We start from the raw sequence: 14,942 nt of genomic DNA on the forward strand, positions 1-14,942 counted from the left end.
CTTTGTCTGATTTATATATCTGTCTCCACTTTCAGATATTTAGAGCAGGCTCTCCTACCTCTTCATGGAGGTTTCAAACATATACAAAAACATTAGAGAAGACAAGTGTTAAATCCCTTTGAGGATCCCCATAATCCTTTGCTGCAGCAGTAACATTCAACATGCCATGGTGTGTGAGCAGAGGTATAGATTTTAAATACAAACCTAAAAACAGATTCACTGAGAGGTGATACATTAATTTATTCAGCATGTAACTTTCAGCAGCTAGATGCCCTTTATAAGAATAAAAATATCTTGAATGCACTTTATCAGTAGACATCAAATGCGTTTCCCCGGGGATTTAAATGGGGATGTTCGAAAGGGCAAATGGTTTGTTTATTCACCATCTCACAGAACTAATGAAGCCACCAAAAATGACTTCATAGCATTTACGCCACACACTTCTCAATGCGATCATGCACTTGCTTTGTTTGTTATGTATGTAATCACTGATTTTTTTTTTTTTTTTTTTTTTTTTTTTTGATGGTACTGCCCAGTACGCAGTACCGGCACCTCCAGTCAGAGCTCAACAACTTTTCCCCTGGAGTAGCGGCACCTTTTTTTTTTTTTTTTAAGACCACAAAAAAAAAAAAAAAAGCAGCACTTTATGTAATTACTTTACTGGATAGGAACTGAAGTGGGGCTCAGCTGCTAAAATAGTAAATAGGCTATTCCTCTGACCAGCTCTCTGGAATGAACACACAGTGCTGCCTTGACATCAAACAACTGAGTACTTGTGGGTCAGTCCCTCCTTTCAAACATCAGTGAATTTAGCCTCATATCACTCCTGTGAGGTAGAGGAGTGGTATAACTGCCATTTTATAGATGAGAACCAGAGCCTCAGAGATTAAGGCTTGATTTTCAGAAGTAGTCAGCATCCATAACCATGAGTCCAGGAGAACTGGATGGGTTCGCCACTTGGAGTGTAGAGCAAGGGGGATAATCAGACCTTTAGTGACTTGTTCAAGGTCTGTGTGACAGAGCCAGTTACACCCAAACTACTCAGTCACTCACAAAGCCATCCTTCCTGCATATCAACAATAAATCAAGCCACCCAACACAACGCCACATTTCTCTGTAGTCCTTGCATCTTTGCCCACAAAAGCTTAAACTCCAATAAATCTGTCTATAAGGTGCCACAGGACTTATGTTTTTGCAGATTCAGACTAACACAGCTACCCCTTTGATACTTAACACTGAAAATTGTTACAAGACTCACTTTTGCTTTATGTAATCCATTAGCAAGGACTAGAACAATAACTAGCCTACAGTCCAAAATTATACGCCTCAAATAAGGATATCAATATGTAGTTAACTATATGATTAGCCAAGGCTTTCCGCATTAATCTTCTCGACTACACACATTTCTCCCCTACTTGCTGCCTCCATATCAAAGGCAGCCATGGAGAGGGAGGGGAGAGCGCAAGCAGTTGCCAGTGTTGGAGGGAACTGGCTCAAAAGCTGATTCACCCCTAGCGCCAGCTCTGCAATGCTGGCTACCTCCCCCCACGCTGCTGTCTCTATCAGAGGCAGCTGCAGGAACAGGGGGAGAGAGGGGCTACCACGGAGCAGCCTCGGTCTGCAGTGAACTTGCACCTGCCACAGGCAGAGGCTGCTTCACAGCAGCCGCCCCTGTCCGTGGGGCATCCCAGCTGCCTGTGGACCGAGGCTTCTCCGTACCCCAAGGAGCAGCCTCTGTCCCTGGGGAGCTCGGACTCCCCCACAAACAGGGGCTACTGCCACCCCATGCCACTGCCTCTGTGTCAGAAGCAGCAGCGCAGGGTAGCAGGCATCTACCTGCTGTTTTTTAAACTGGCTCCCCTCATGAACAGCTCCCCTTGACACGCTGCGCTGCTGCTTCTGACTCAGAGGCAACAGTATAGGATGGAAAGGGGCTCCCTGGGAATGGGGCCAGGAGTACATTGGCTGCCGGCTTCACCCCCAGGGACTATCGAACAGTCATGTCACCACAAAGATTTCATGCGGTTACACAATTAGTCAATTATCTGGTATCTAACACCCCTGGACTCAAATAAGGATACTCTCTCCCTTCACATTCACTTCGGTACTCATCTCGAAGCCTCTGAAGGCAATCCCTTAAACTTGTGGTGTCCCAGCAATGTCACTGAAGCTCTGCATTAATATGGGTCCACATACATAGAGCCACTTACAGGATTAGATTTAAATACACACAATAAAATGGATATGAAAGTAAATACATAAATAAAATGATGTCAAAGAATGTCATGTTGGCATCCAATGAGTGAATACTTGAGCTATGGAATCTTTCAGGAGGTTTATCTTGGATGCTTCAGGCTCAATTTTGTTTGCATATTTGAAGTCATACACTGTTATATATTTTAAAATAAAAACCAATTATTCTCCACAATATCTGATTTTATAAGATACAGAATCATGCAGATCTTATCAGTAAGAGCATCAGGATCATAGGGATGTTTCAGTGATTAGAGAGCAATATTCATAAATCACCATTCAAGGTAATAAAGGCGGGTCAGTGTCAGGAGTGAGTTTCTTTGGGTCTCCACCCCCACCGAAATAGTTCATGAAAGGGTGAGTATTTCCAAGTCCAGCAGTATCTGTGGAAAAACTCTTTGCCCCTTTGGAAACTGCAAGGCATATTTAAATATGCCCCTTTTTCTGGCTGTGAAAAGTTGCTAGGATTAAATACCAGAGAAAATATGCAAGACTCCAGCTAATAAGGAGAACAAGCTAAATCTGAAAAATGAAAGGACAAGTATAAAGATAATTCAATTGTCTAAGCAGAAACATTGTCATCTTTCTCTCGTCATCTAAATATTTAACCAGGTCATTTCTACAAACAGCAGCAGAAAATGCTGTGCCAGTCTATGAAGAGGCAGCAATACATATCAGAGAGAGAAAACACCCATTGAAAAGGTAACAAAGTTCCAAATACAATTCAGTTGAACATAATGTTCTCAGGGTTTCACCCTCTCCTGAAGGCTCCGATAGGATATGAAGTACAAGGACACTTGAAAATTTCAGACTGGAATCATCTCTCTTCCTCAGAGTTCAGTATGAACAAGGCTGCTCTACAGTTTCCGCTCCCCCCCGTAATGTAGTGTGGATATTAAGATTTTCTGAGATGTTCCAAGCAAAAAGTATATTTATCTCTCTGAAATTGACCCTTTAATCATTTTGCACATAAGATGTCAGTGAGTATTTGCTTATAAGTTTAAACAGATAAAAAAAATGAAAAGTCTGGGATCAAAGATTATTTGATTACATAAACTGGCCTCAACGTAATATGGTTGCAGTTGAAGAAGAAACTTTCACAGAAACAGGATGTCAGTAACAATTCCATCAATACGGCTTGCAATAAGCACTACAGGCATAACCCTGAAGCAAGTGTCGACTCCATGCAAAGGTAGGAAGCCTATGACAATTGTTTTCTATGATGTCTGCAATTTAATATTCTTATAATAAATAAGGGAAAGGGGCAGAAATTGTGTTCATCAAAATTTCTCTTCCAATAATGCCAATAAACCAGATAACAATTTAAGCATTAGAATTTAGCAAGTCTGCTACAAATATAGTTCAACCCAACAAAGTCCAGTAGCAACAAGTTTCTAGGTTGCAAATATACTTAAAACACATGAATGAAAACCAGGTGAACAGTCCCATTAAAGTCAGAGGGACCATCACACAAGTGTTTATGGGCTGTGGTTAAATACTACTATTCCACCTGCTGCATAATATACTCAGTGCATGGTACCACAGGTCTAATGAAATTCAAACCACCATACATAGTGAGGTCATTCAATTTCAGTACTTTAGCATGAAATAAGAAGTTAGCAAAATTTTGCTAATAGCCAGGAATACTCAAGACCATTACATTGGTGGCTATTGAGACAAACTGACTAATTATATACTGGATTAAAAGCTTACTTGTGAAACATGAAATCAAGCTGCAGAGCTACTTAAAAGTATATTTCAGCTGCAGAATTAATAATTCTGCATAAATACCTGCCTGCACCCCTGATAATTATATTCACCATAAATTCTTCATGATTTACAGATTAGCCACAGAAGACAGAAAATGAAAGCCTGAAAAATTGGTTGCACAGGGAGAGGAAAAATATATTTGATGTGAAAGGATTGCTTGTTTACTGTAGTGCTTTGTAAGTATATCCAAGACTGAAGTTACCATTCACTGTAACCTTGTATTTTAAAAAGCTGAACAACGGCGTACAACTAGAGGTATTCATACAGTACTACGGGCACCTATCAAATTAAAAAGTCAATGGAAAGTAAAAGATATACCCCAAAATATGTATTCATCTCAACCCACAACTGAGGGCTAAAATAGACATTCTGAGGCCATTACAACTGTATTTTAAAAATGGAATAATCATTTACAAAATTAAAGTAAACATAACATGCAAAATTAAATAAATTTACATAGTATAATATAATTAAGTGATCCTTTTGCATTCCACTTATTTTATGTTGATTTTCTTCCATCTGCACAGCCATCTTATGCTGTTGCAGGCTTTCATGTTCATCTGTGCCTAACAAAACAAAGTGTGTAGGATTGTGTGAAAACACAAATCAAAGCAGATGTTTTGATTAGTATTAAGGCTGAGATGCTAAACATGTCAGGCACACTGGCAGGTAATTTAGGTACAAATATTTAGTTTTTAAAAAGATGTACAGAACCTAGAATTAGGGTTTAAAAACTAATTGACATTTTATTTTAATTTAAACCTCTCTTTGCAATCTATGCAACATAAACACAGAAACTTTCTCCTTCATGACAGCCAGAAAGCGAGGACATAAGTGACTTCCATTATGAAGACCTTGTTAATGTATTTTTCACTAAGACTATTGAAAAACAAAAAGTAAAATATAGAAAAACAGTGAAATTTTTAAACTGTGTTCAGTTACAATAATCTAAAACTAAAATTATATTTTTAAATGTGTTTTTAACTTCACAGTACCCCTTTACAATTGACTCAGATTAGGGATGTTAAATATTGATTAACTGAATAGTCAGTAATCTCATGAATTCTTATCCATTAGTCAACTAGTCTATAGTTCCCAGGGGCAGAGGCAGGGCCAGTCCACTCTGACCTCACTTCCAAGGAGACCTCTGTCACCCCACGTTGCTGCCTCTGTCAGAGGCAGCAGCATGGGATGCCAAGCAGGAGCTGGTCCACAAGGGGAGACAGTTAAAAGCCAGCTCTCCGCGTTTACCAGCTGCCTGTTGCCCTGGGCTGTTGCATGTGATAAAGAGACAGCAACACCAGGAGGCAGCAGCCCCTTTTATTGGGCAGGGGGTCGCATCTGAGCTCCCAGACCCAGCGTGTGCTGGAACTGAGCTGGGCTGCCTACCCGCCTGGCTCCTATTACACTTCAAATGCAGAGCTGCAGCAGGGGCAGGTCCCGGACTCATCACAAGCCAGGACTGAGCCAGGCTGCTGGCCAGCCTGCTAAAAAGTTTACTGGGGGGTGGGGGTGAGGAAAATGCATATAATCTATAGCATTTACCTATACGTTTTTGCTTATTGGTAAATCAATTAATCGACCATACTATTTATATCCCTAACCCAGATATCTACTGTTCCAGAGTCATTCATTAGATACTAGATGTAAAATTGCCACCAAGAACCAGATAAGCCTGCACCAAGTAAAATAAAGAGATTTCTCACAGAAACCTGTTTTTACACAAAAGGAAGTTAAGAGGCGCTGCTCTTTACCTCAAGTTCAGTTTCTCTTCGATTGATGTCATCTGTGGATTGATTTAACTTTTCCAGTTCCCCCTAGAAAAGAGCAAAAACACAGGTATGCTCTGAGAAATTAGACATCAACATGACAGAGAAAAGAGAAGTACTGTACTATTAAGTGCTTGCTGGCATCCCTCAAAGAAAGCACATAAGGGCACTGGGCTGGAATGTTAAATGAAAAACAGAGATATGCAACATATGGAAGAACTCAGCCAAAGGTTATGGGTCTATTACATGAGTGGGCGGGTGAGATTCTGTGCCCACAGCGTGCCAGAGGTCAGACTAAGCGATGATGGTCCCTTCTTGGCTTTACAAGTCTCTTTCTTAAGTAGCAGAACACTGAGAAATGTCACTTAAATTCTAGTTTTAATGAAATATGCTTCTTGCTTTGGGTTACTCTTATTAATAAATATTCCATACAATCTGTATCATAAAGGAATGTGGCTAATGTCAGCTAGTTCCCAGTGTGACAGTTTAAGACAAAGCCATTTGTCTTCATGGTGGTAGGGAAAAGAGCTATAAACATAGATAAAGGCACAAAAACAAGGTTTAGAATATATTGCATTAACACTATAACAAAAACAGTCACATGCCAAGACAGTAATTGTCTTGCATAAGGAGAATGTATCAGAATTGAGCCCTTAGTGTTGAGTCATACTAAAGGACCACCACCAGGAATTCATCAACTATTGAGTCCAACAGATTACATTAGTTAATCTGGTCACAATTAAAATATATGTTAGCTCTAATAATATAGCTGTGTTATCCACACAAGTCAGATTTGATTTTAAACTTCTACGACTTCAAAGACTTTTACATTTTTCCAATAATGGTTTTTAAATAGACATTTAAATTACTTTTTTTGTTATCAAGGTAAGAAGGTTTTGTCCCACAAAAATTAAAGCAACAGACATTTAGTCAGATGTAAAAAAACAAACAATTTCATTAACAGCATGCAGTCAGATTCCCAGTGTTGATTAGACAAATGGAGCCATATTCCAAATAAAAAGTAATCCAAAATGTTAGTAAATGGGAGCTAGCACGCCTCAGTTGCTGAAAAATTAGGCCACTTAAACATTAAGTGTTCACAGAATCAGGATTATCTTTAGGCACCCACATTTGAAAATTTTGCCACAAATTTCTACAGCTCCAGCAAAGAGCAAGATACAAGATAAGAGTAATTACAAGTCTAGGTTCAACCCTGCAAAGACATGTGCTTAACTTTACACACAGCCAGAAAACCCACTAAGGGAATACTTGGTGCATAAAATTAAGCCTTTTTGCCTATCTTTCCAGGATAGGGCCACACTGACCCTTCCGTCAAGAAGTTGGTCAGGGCATGAATTTGAACTGTGAAGGGAAGAAAATAGAGAACTCTGGTTATAAAGAGAGAGATTCAGGAGCATATTAAAAGCACATGCAAAAGGAAAGCAAGGTTTTAAATTTCAAGCCTGTGTTTTCCCTTCTAATTAAAATCATACCTTTGTTACATTATTAATAGTTTAATCCCCTCCTAGGTTTAAAGAAAGGTTTGATTTTTTTTTAAAATTCCCCCCCAAAAAATGCAAAATGGTCAGAATTTTAATTTAAATGAAAGGAAGAGAGTCATGGTACCAAACATTTTAATGGAAAAATATAATAATCGTAAACAACCAGTATTCACATCTTAAAATTATGCTAGTTGAACTTCACAAATGCCCTTGCTCCTTTGCAGGCACCAACCTGAGACCACGACCCACCCTCCACCACCACCACCTTATTTCAGGTATCAGCTTCAACCGTGTTTTGTTCCCCACCCCCACCTCCAACTTTACTTAAAAGCAATGATTCAGTTCTGGCCTTGTACCTATCGTATAGCGTTTTGAGAAATACCGTGTATGAATGGTATTGGTGAAAATCACAGTTGCATTGCCTTGCCTGCAGGCAGGCAGACCTCCTCCCCCGCCCCCCCTCACACACAGAACAGAAACCTCTCCTCGGGTATTCTTGCAGCCTGTGCAATGTGCAGAATATCACAGGAGGTTCCCCCTTGGGTTTGCAAAGCAGGTAGGTTGCTTTAAGTCATGGAAGGTTCAGAAAAGCCCCCTCTCCCCCCTTCCAGCTCTGATGCTGCCAAATCATGGTGGGGGGGGGGTTAAATCGGAGGCGGCAGCTGGCTCGGCTCTAGCGCATGCACCGGACTGACCCAAAGCGGGGGGAGGGGAAGGGGGCTCTTTTAAACCCCCTTTCCCGAGGGGAGCAGCCAGGCACCGGGTGCTCCAGCCTCCACCCTTCCGCAGAACTACCCCAGAAGAAACCTAATGAGCTCAGCAGGCAGAGGCACAGCGGCTGCCCGCCCCCCGCTGGGGAGGGGCGAGATAGCAGAAGGGGCACCCCGGGAGACCCGTGCAGGGATGGCGAGGCAGCGACCGCAGCGCCGCACGGAGACAGCCCCACCCCGCCGAGGAGGCCCGCGGCCCCGGGCGCAGGCATTGTCCGCCCCATGCGTGCGGGCTCCGGGCAGCTCCCCGCGCGCAGCAGCATCCCTGGGGCTCGCTCACCTGGATCCTGGGATCCACCTCCTCCTCCTCGGGGAAATCCCCCTCCTCGGGCCGGCTCCTCCGGCCCGCGGGCTCCATGGGGCCGGGCTCGGACCGGCCTCCGCCTGCAGCAGCAGCTGGCCGCGGGGAAAGGGGCCCCGCAGAGGTGCCGGGCGGAGGAAAAGCGCCTCCCCACGCCCACTGCCCGCCGCCGCCTCGCAGCCTCCTCAGCCCGCCCCCCCGCGCCAGGCTGCCGAATCAGCGGGCGAAAGCAGCTTCCCCGCCCCCATTCCCCCTCCTCCTCCCCTCTAGACATGCCGGGCCCCGCGGCTGCTTGACAGCCCGGAGCAGCCGCCTGCTGTGTCTCGCGTCCCTTTTGTGCGGCTGCTTTGCACGTGGCAAGCTCCCGAGCAGGCCTGGGCAAGGGGGTGCTTTGCAAAGGTGCCGCGCTGCGGGTGGGGCGGGGCGGGCCAGGTTGCCCGAGCCTAGCTGCTATCGCCGCCATGGGCCGGGCTCTGCACAGCCGCGATAAGAGAGCCCAGCCCGCCAACCCCTTGCTGGCGATAGCGGGATTAGCCCTGAATGGGGAAAGGCAGCCCCAGCGGGAGTTAGTCCAAAAGCAGCAGTGACACCTTCTCACCCCCCCCCCCTCTCCTGCCCCTGCCTGCAGCTGAAGCCTTGCAGCACCCTTGGAAGGCCAGTCTCACAGCGGTGCCTGTCACGCGTGGTCCGCACGGGGCTGGGGTTTTGTTATTTAGTACTTCCCGGTGAAAACAGGATCTGAATGGTTTTGCAACGCCTCTCGCTTGCAAAGGCACCTATTTGTGACATCAGCCGGACCGCAAACAATGCTGTTATGTTGCAGGTGCAGGGAAGGGCCAATTAATCAGCGGGTCTTTGTCCAGCAGTGGGCTGGGGAAAGTTCTGCGGGTGGCAAGGTTTTCTGCAACGCTCTTTGAGAAGCCCGGCAAATCAAATCAAAGCCCGGTTGCTGGAGTGCGCCTCAGCTGAGCCAGCCAAGTTTGCATCTGGTGCATGCAGCAAAAACAAACAGACTCCACCCAAACAAACGAAGTGTGTGGCCTCATTGCGTCAGCAAAAAAAGGAACCTCATCCTGGGTGGTGTGTGGAAATAAAGCTATTAGCTCAAAGCATGGTGCGGAGCTGTTGGGTATTTGATTAGTTACTCCCTTGCTGTGTCTACATTGGCACCCTTTTCCGGAAAAGGGATGCTAATGAGACCAGTTGGAATTGCAAATGCCCCGGGGATTTAAATTTTCCCCGCGGTATTTGCATGAGCATGGCTGCAGCTTTTTTCCAGCTTGGGGCTTTGCCGGAAAAAGCGCCAGTCTAGACAGGGATCTTACGGAAAATAAACCCTTTTCCAGAAGATCCCTTATTCCTGATTTTAAGTAGGAATAAGGGATCTTCCAGAGAAGGGTTTATTTTCCACAAGATCCCTGTCTAGACTGGCGCTTTTTTCCGGCAAAGCCCCGAGCCGGAAAAAAGCGGCAGCCATGTTCATGCAAATGCCGCGGGGAAAATTTAAATCCCCGGGGCATTTGCAATTCCGACTGGTCTCATTAGCATCCCTTTTCCAGAAAAGGGTGCCAATGTAGACACAGCCCCTTAGTCCTGAGTTTATTGCAGGATTAGCATCTTAACTCGAATGAGAAGACAGTAAAGTTAACTTCTCATACAAGCCCCTAGGCTGGATGCTGTTCACCATAGTTAGCCTCTGGTGGATCCCCACCACTATATTGACTTTGGGCAATCCCAGCTCCTGGCCAATGGGAGTTGTGGGAAGTAGTGTCCCACTCTGCCACTCCCTTTGGCTGGTAACAGGGATCCACAGCCAGCTGGGAGCTGCGATCACTGGTACCTGCTGAGGCACAGGTAAATATAGCCAAAGCAGCGGCACACAAGCATCTCCCATTGGCAAAGCTACTGACTCTCTGGCAGGTGAATTAACTATACCAAGGGTAAAAACTCTCTCATCAGCACAGCAGCATCTTCACTCAAGTGCTGTAGTGGTGCAGCTGTGTCACTGCAGTGTTGTATGTGAACACAACCCCTTATTATTTTCAAGGCCTTCCTTCTGCTTGTTAATCAGGGTCTTTCTTTACACACACACAAGTACATAGTTCCTTAACCAAATTTAAGGTAACTAATTCTTTAATTTCCTTTTGATTTTACAGCCTGCAGAGTCTTAAAAAATGGATGGATCTTGTGAAAGTCACTTTCTTTGTGAGAGATTCACCACTCCTATAACTGAAGGCTGGGCAAGTTCCCATTCTCTGTTCTTCCACCAAAACAAGAAAAAATACAAAATAATTTTCCTGAGATTTAGAAGGTGAAAAAGTAGACATTACAAATAATGGTCAAGCCTTCTTTATACATCATAAAGCAGCAAAGAAAAAAGAGTGGGCAGGTAAACATTTTAAAATATCATACACCTTTGAAGTGACACCAACAGCCTAAAACAATGAGAACAGGAGGCGCTGCATAAAAGCAAACACAGCAACAAATCATAGTTGGACTATTTGAAGATGGCAAGACAGACTTGTATGGTGTAAAGCTTTGTCATTTTTATTTTATTATTTCATTAAAGAAAAACAGTTATGGCCTGATCCTAAGAAATGCTGAGCTCTCACAATGCCTACTGAGGCAAATTAAGGAAATCTACAGAGAAAAACCCCACAGATTTCACAACATCTGTGTCAGATATCTTTCATGACAGTCATCCAGCCCTCTCATTCCCATGGCAACCTGGCTCCCTGTGAAGCCATCCTGGCCTACTGTCTCAAAGCCCAGAGCAGAAACAGAGTTAATGCTGACAGACCCAAAATTCCCACTACTATTTTCCCCATGGGGTTGTGTGGAAACTGAAAGAAACTAACATGGATCTTCTTCAGTTTTGCTACCCCCTGTAGGGCAGGCTTCTATAGGTTAGGTATGGGGGAATGTCACTGCTTAGGTTTCATTCTCCTCTCCTGGAAAACATGCTAGGCCATCTGAGTGAGGTCTCTGCTCCTGCTGTCCCTTTGAAAGCTACCAGATGACAGAATGATGCCCAGGGTGCAGAATCCTATACAGAATAAAAAGAAAAAACGACAATGCGAAAGATAAGTTGTCCCTTTGTTACTAAATTATGCTTGCTATTGATATAAGTACCTTATGTGATGGCATCACCATCCTGCCTGAGTACATAAATATTTAGATTTTATTTATTTTGGATCACACTTATTTTGTAAAATTATCATTTAAAGAAAACCATTTGTATGCTCAGCTCTTTAACAGATGGGACGTTCCAATAAAAACGGACAGACAAAACAATTCAGACAGCTATCAGTTAGACACTACATGCAGCTGTAATACATCTATTGATCAGATAATTTCAAAACACTGAAGATTGTGCTCGCCAAACATTTCTGTCTGCCAGATTATCCCTGAAATGGTTAAACAGAAGTAGGATTTTAGGAAGGGACTTGACAGAAGAGGGTTGTAGTGCACATGCATATCAACAGAAGAATCAGGATATCATTTCTGAATAGTATTTTTTATCCACACCAGAAATAATTGCTATCACATGTATAAAAGGCAACACGGCCCCAGAAATAACTTTGTAATGTTCATGTTCCACATATAGACAGCCTTCCTGCTCCGTGTGGCACAAAAGGTAAATTCCAGGTGATTGCAGCAGGGTATTATCTTCACCATGTCAGAGTGTTCCTTCACAATACGCTAATGGTCAGAACCTAAAGAAAAGAGTAAAGTATGCTGATTTTTTGCTAGATGCATCACCCACAATCTGATATGCACACCTAAGGATGACTGTCTGAGACATTAGACAACATAAAGTGTTTGCTTTCTGTTAAATCAGTGTTACAAAAACATTGATCCTTAGAATGAAATATTGTGAGAACTGAGCATTGGGTAATTAGGGCAGTGGGAAGGGGTGTTTTTTCTTACTAATTGGACTCCGGAGTGAGCAGGCTGGAGAATCAATGGTTACACATCATGGCAGGCTGTTCCTTGACAGGAGCAACACTGCCGATTGTAAAATTCATCTAAGAAGTTTAGGATAACCACATGTGTGCCTCTCACCAGTGACATCTAGGGGCAAAACAACCTCCCATCTGTGTTATGGCCCATGACTTGACTCAGGCCCCTGACAACCAAGAGCAGAGAAAGCAAGCAATGAGCATCATTCTGAGTCCTCCTGTGCATCCTCGGTCATGGTCAAAAATCCTGGGAACCAGAAGGGAACTGCAGCCCTTCCATACCAGCCAGCCACACGAGCTAAGGACTACAGTTTTAATGTATCAATGCCTTACTCATAGACAGTTACAGAACAATGTACATATGGAGGAACCAATGGTCATCTGAGTTATTTTGGGAGTAACTAAATCACACTACAGCCTAGTTATGTTGCTCTACTATCATAATTATTGGAGTACAATCCCCATTACTTACTAGAGATCCTGGAATAAAGAAGCTATTCAGCTGTATAGGGGAGTTGTTCAGGCTTAGTTATAAAAGAGGAAAACTTTCACAGGAAGTTTCCAAACCACATTATTGGGTCTCCCAGACACAGACTTTTATATTTTGTGGGAGGAGATCTGAGAGGGTTTTTTCAAACAAAGAATGCTCATGTATCTGATTTGATAGGTCTTTTGAATAGACATTGAGGAAATGCGAGCTGCATTTTTTAAATAAAGTCAGCCTTCAGGAAGAAGCTTGCACAGTGATCTGCTTAATAAACAGGCCCAGATTAAAGAATTTTGGAGCCCTGTGGAATATGGAAGTCACTTCAATACACAAACACATTCCTTAAACTAGACAGAGCAGGTGACATACAAGACAATCACACCCTATTCAAAACTTCTGTGTGCCATCCTTCTCCTGCCTCCCAAGATTCTCAAGTGAGCTGGAGGGAAGAGCCATAGGTCAGACTTTCAAGAAGGGGGATGACAAGGCTTCTTATGGTTCAGTGGTTATGGCAGAAGAAGGGAGTGGGGTGTGCCAGGTCACAGTGACTACTCAGGTTTGTCTTGGTCACCCCTCCATCATGATATATGGAAGAGGAAGAACGGCCAGGGCCAATTTTGAGTTAGTGGCATTGCCTCTTGTGCATGGAGTCACAGCACCAATCAACAGAGGGGTAGCCATGTTAGTCCATAGCCACAAAAACAATGAGGAATCCTGGGGCACCTTAAAAACTAACAGATTTATTGAGTATGAGCTTTTGTGAGCAAAAACCCATTTTGGGGTTTTGCCCACAAACACTTATGCTCAAATCTGCGAGTCTTTAAAGTGCCACAGACTCCTCACTGATGCTAAAACAATCATATTCTTTTTGGTTTTTTTCTCCACATTGGTCAGTGCACACTGATTGACCCACGCCTGCCTAAAACAGCTCAGTCATGCAGTAATGACTTGTGCTTAATTTTTGTTGTTTTACATTCAAAGTGAGTGATTGTTGTAGTGTTGTATATAAAGTGATAGTGAAGTTTGTAAGACTTTCCAGGCAGTAAATTACACATTAAAACACTCTGTGCTTGCAATGATATATTTGTTCATGCTTCTGCAGAGACCTCAATTCAATCAAACTACTTAAGAAATAAAATTAGCATACAAACCTCAAACTTGCATCACAGCCCTTGAATGTATGTAGATATTAATATAATATGGGAATTTTCTGGACAGATTAATGAATATTACTAAACACTCATTTGCAGTTGATGGAAAACTCTTGAAAAACTGATTTAGAGACCATTCCGCTTATAAAATTATATATATCTCTTTCTGAAGGGAAATTTGCATGAAAATAATATCCTTGTTTTGACAAACACTATGGCTCCTGCTGATTATTCATATGAGCCCAAAGTATTTTCCAATAATATGTATCAAATGTTTAATAATAGTCAAAGAGTATACAATTCAGTTTTAAAATAACCATTGAATCAAACACTGGAAAGACATACACATAGCACCGTTTCTTAAAAAAAAACAAAAAAAAAAAAAAAAAAAAAAACAGACATATGAGAAAGGAGGATTTGGCCCCAAAAGTTCTTAAATACACAAATACATGGGGACAAAATCCACTACATAAACTTATGGAGCCAAAGTCATTTAAGGGGTGTCTCAATTGACTCTTGCAGTTACACCAAATAGGACTTTGGCCCATGAAATGTCTTTGTAAAACCAACATGATCCTTTTGTTTTAAACTGCTGTGGAGTTCTTGCTCTATTAACTAACAGTCAAAGCCCTTTTGGAAGCAAAGAAGGCATATTATATGATACATAGAAGTGTATCTTAAACACAAAGCAGAATCTTGCCCATAATCACAGTAATGAAGAATAATGCTATTAGATATTATTGGAGTACAGTCCTCATGGCTTACTAGAGATCCAAGAATAAAGAAAGTATTCCGCTATATGGGGGAGTTGTTCTGATTTAGTTATAAAAGAAGATGAAGTTCCTTGCATGCTGATAGATGACATTAAATACATTTTATAAAAAGTAGTCAAATTCCTACACTACTCATTGTTTATGAATGTTCATACTAATTATACTGTGCATGCTACACTTCATGAAGTTTTGAGTCTTCTAGAT

The 14,942-nt window shown here is 42.6% G+C and overlaps 1 protein-coding gene across 1 annotated transcript in view; it reads right to left on the minus strand.

The window, feature by feature from the left end:
• Positions 1 to 8,539, minus strand: part of SH3BP5 (SH3 domain binding protein 5) — a 63,120-nt gene extending 54,581 nt beyond the window's left edge. Inside the window, exons 1-2 of the mRNA XM_075921941.2 lie at positions 8,345 to 8,539; positions 5,778 to 5,840 (exon numbers count right to left, since the gene is read on the minus strand). Coding sequence (XP_075778056.2) covers positions 5,778 to 5,840; positions 8,345 to 8,422 — 141 coding nt within the window. The 5' untranslated portion in view covers positions 8,423 to 8,539. The remainder of the gene's footprint in view (positions 1 to 5,777; positions 5,841 to 8,344) is intronic.
• Between the last annotated feature and the right edge of the window lie 6,403 nt (positions 8,540 to 14,942).

Source organism: Pelodiscus sinensis, chromosome 2 (genome assembly GCF_052426305.1).
Source record: "Pelodiscus sinensis isolate ZL-2025 chromosome 2, ASM5242630v1, whole genome shotgun sequence".
Taxonomy (NCBI): domain Eukaryota; kingdom Metazoa; phylum Chordata; order Testudines; family Trionychidae; genus Pelodiscus; species Pelodiscus sinensis.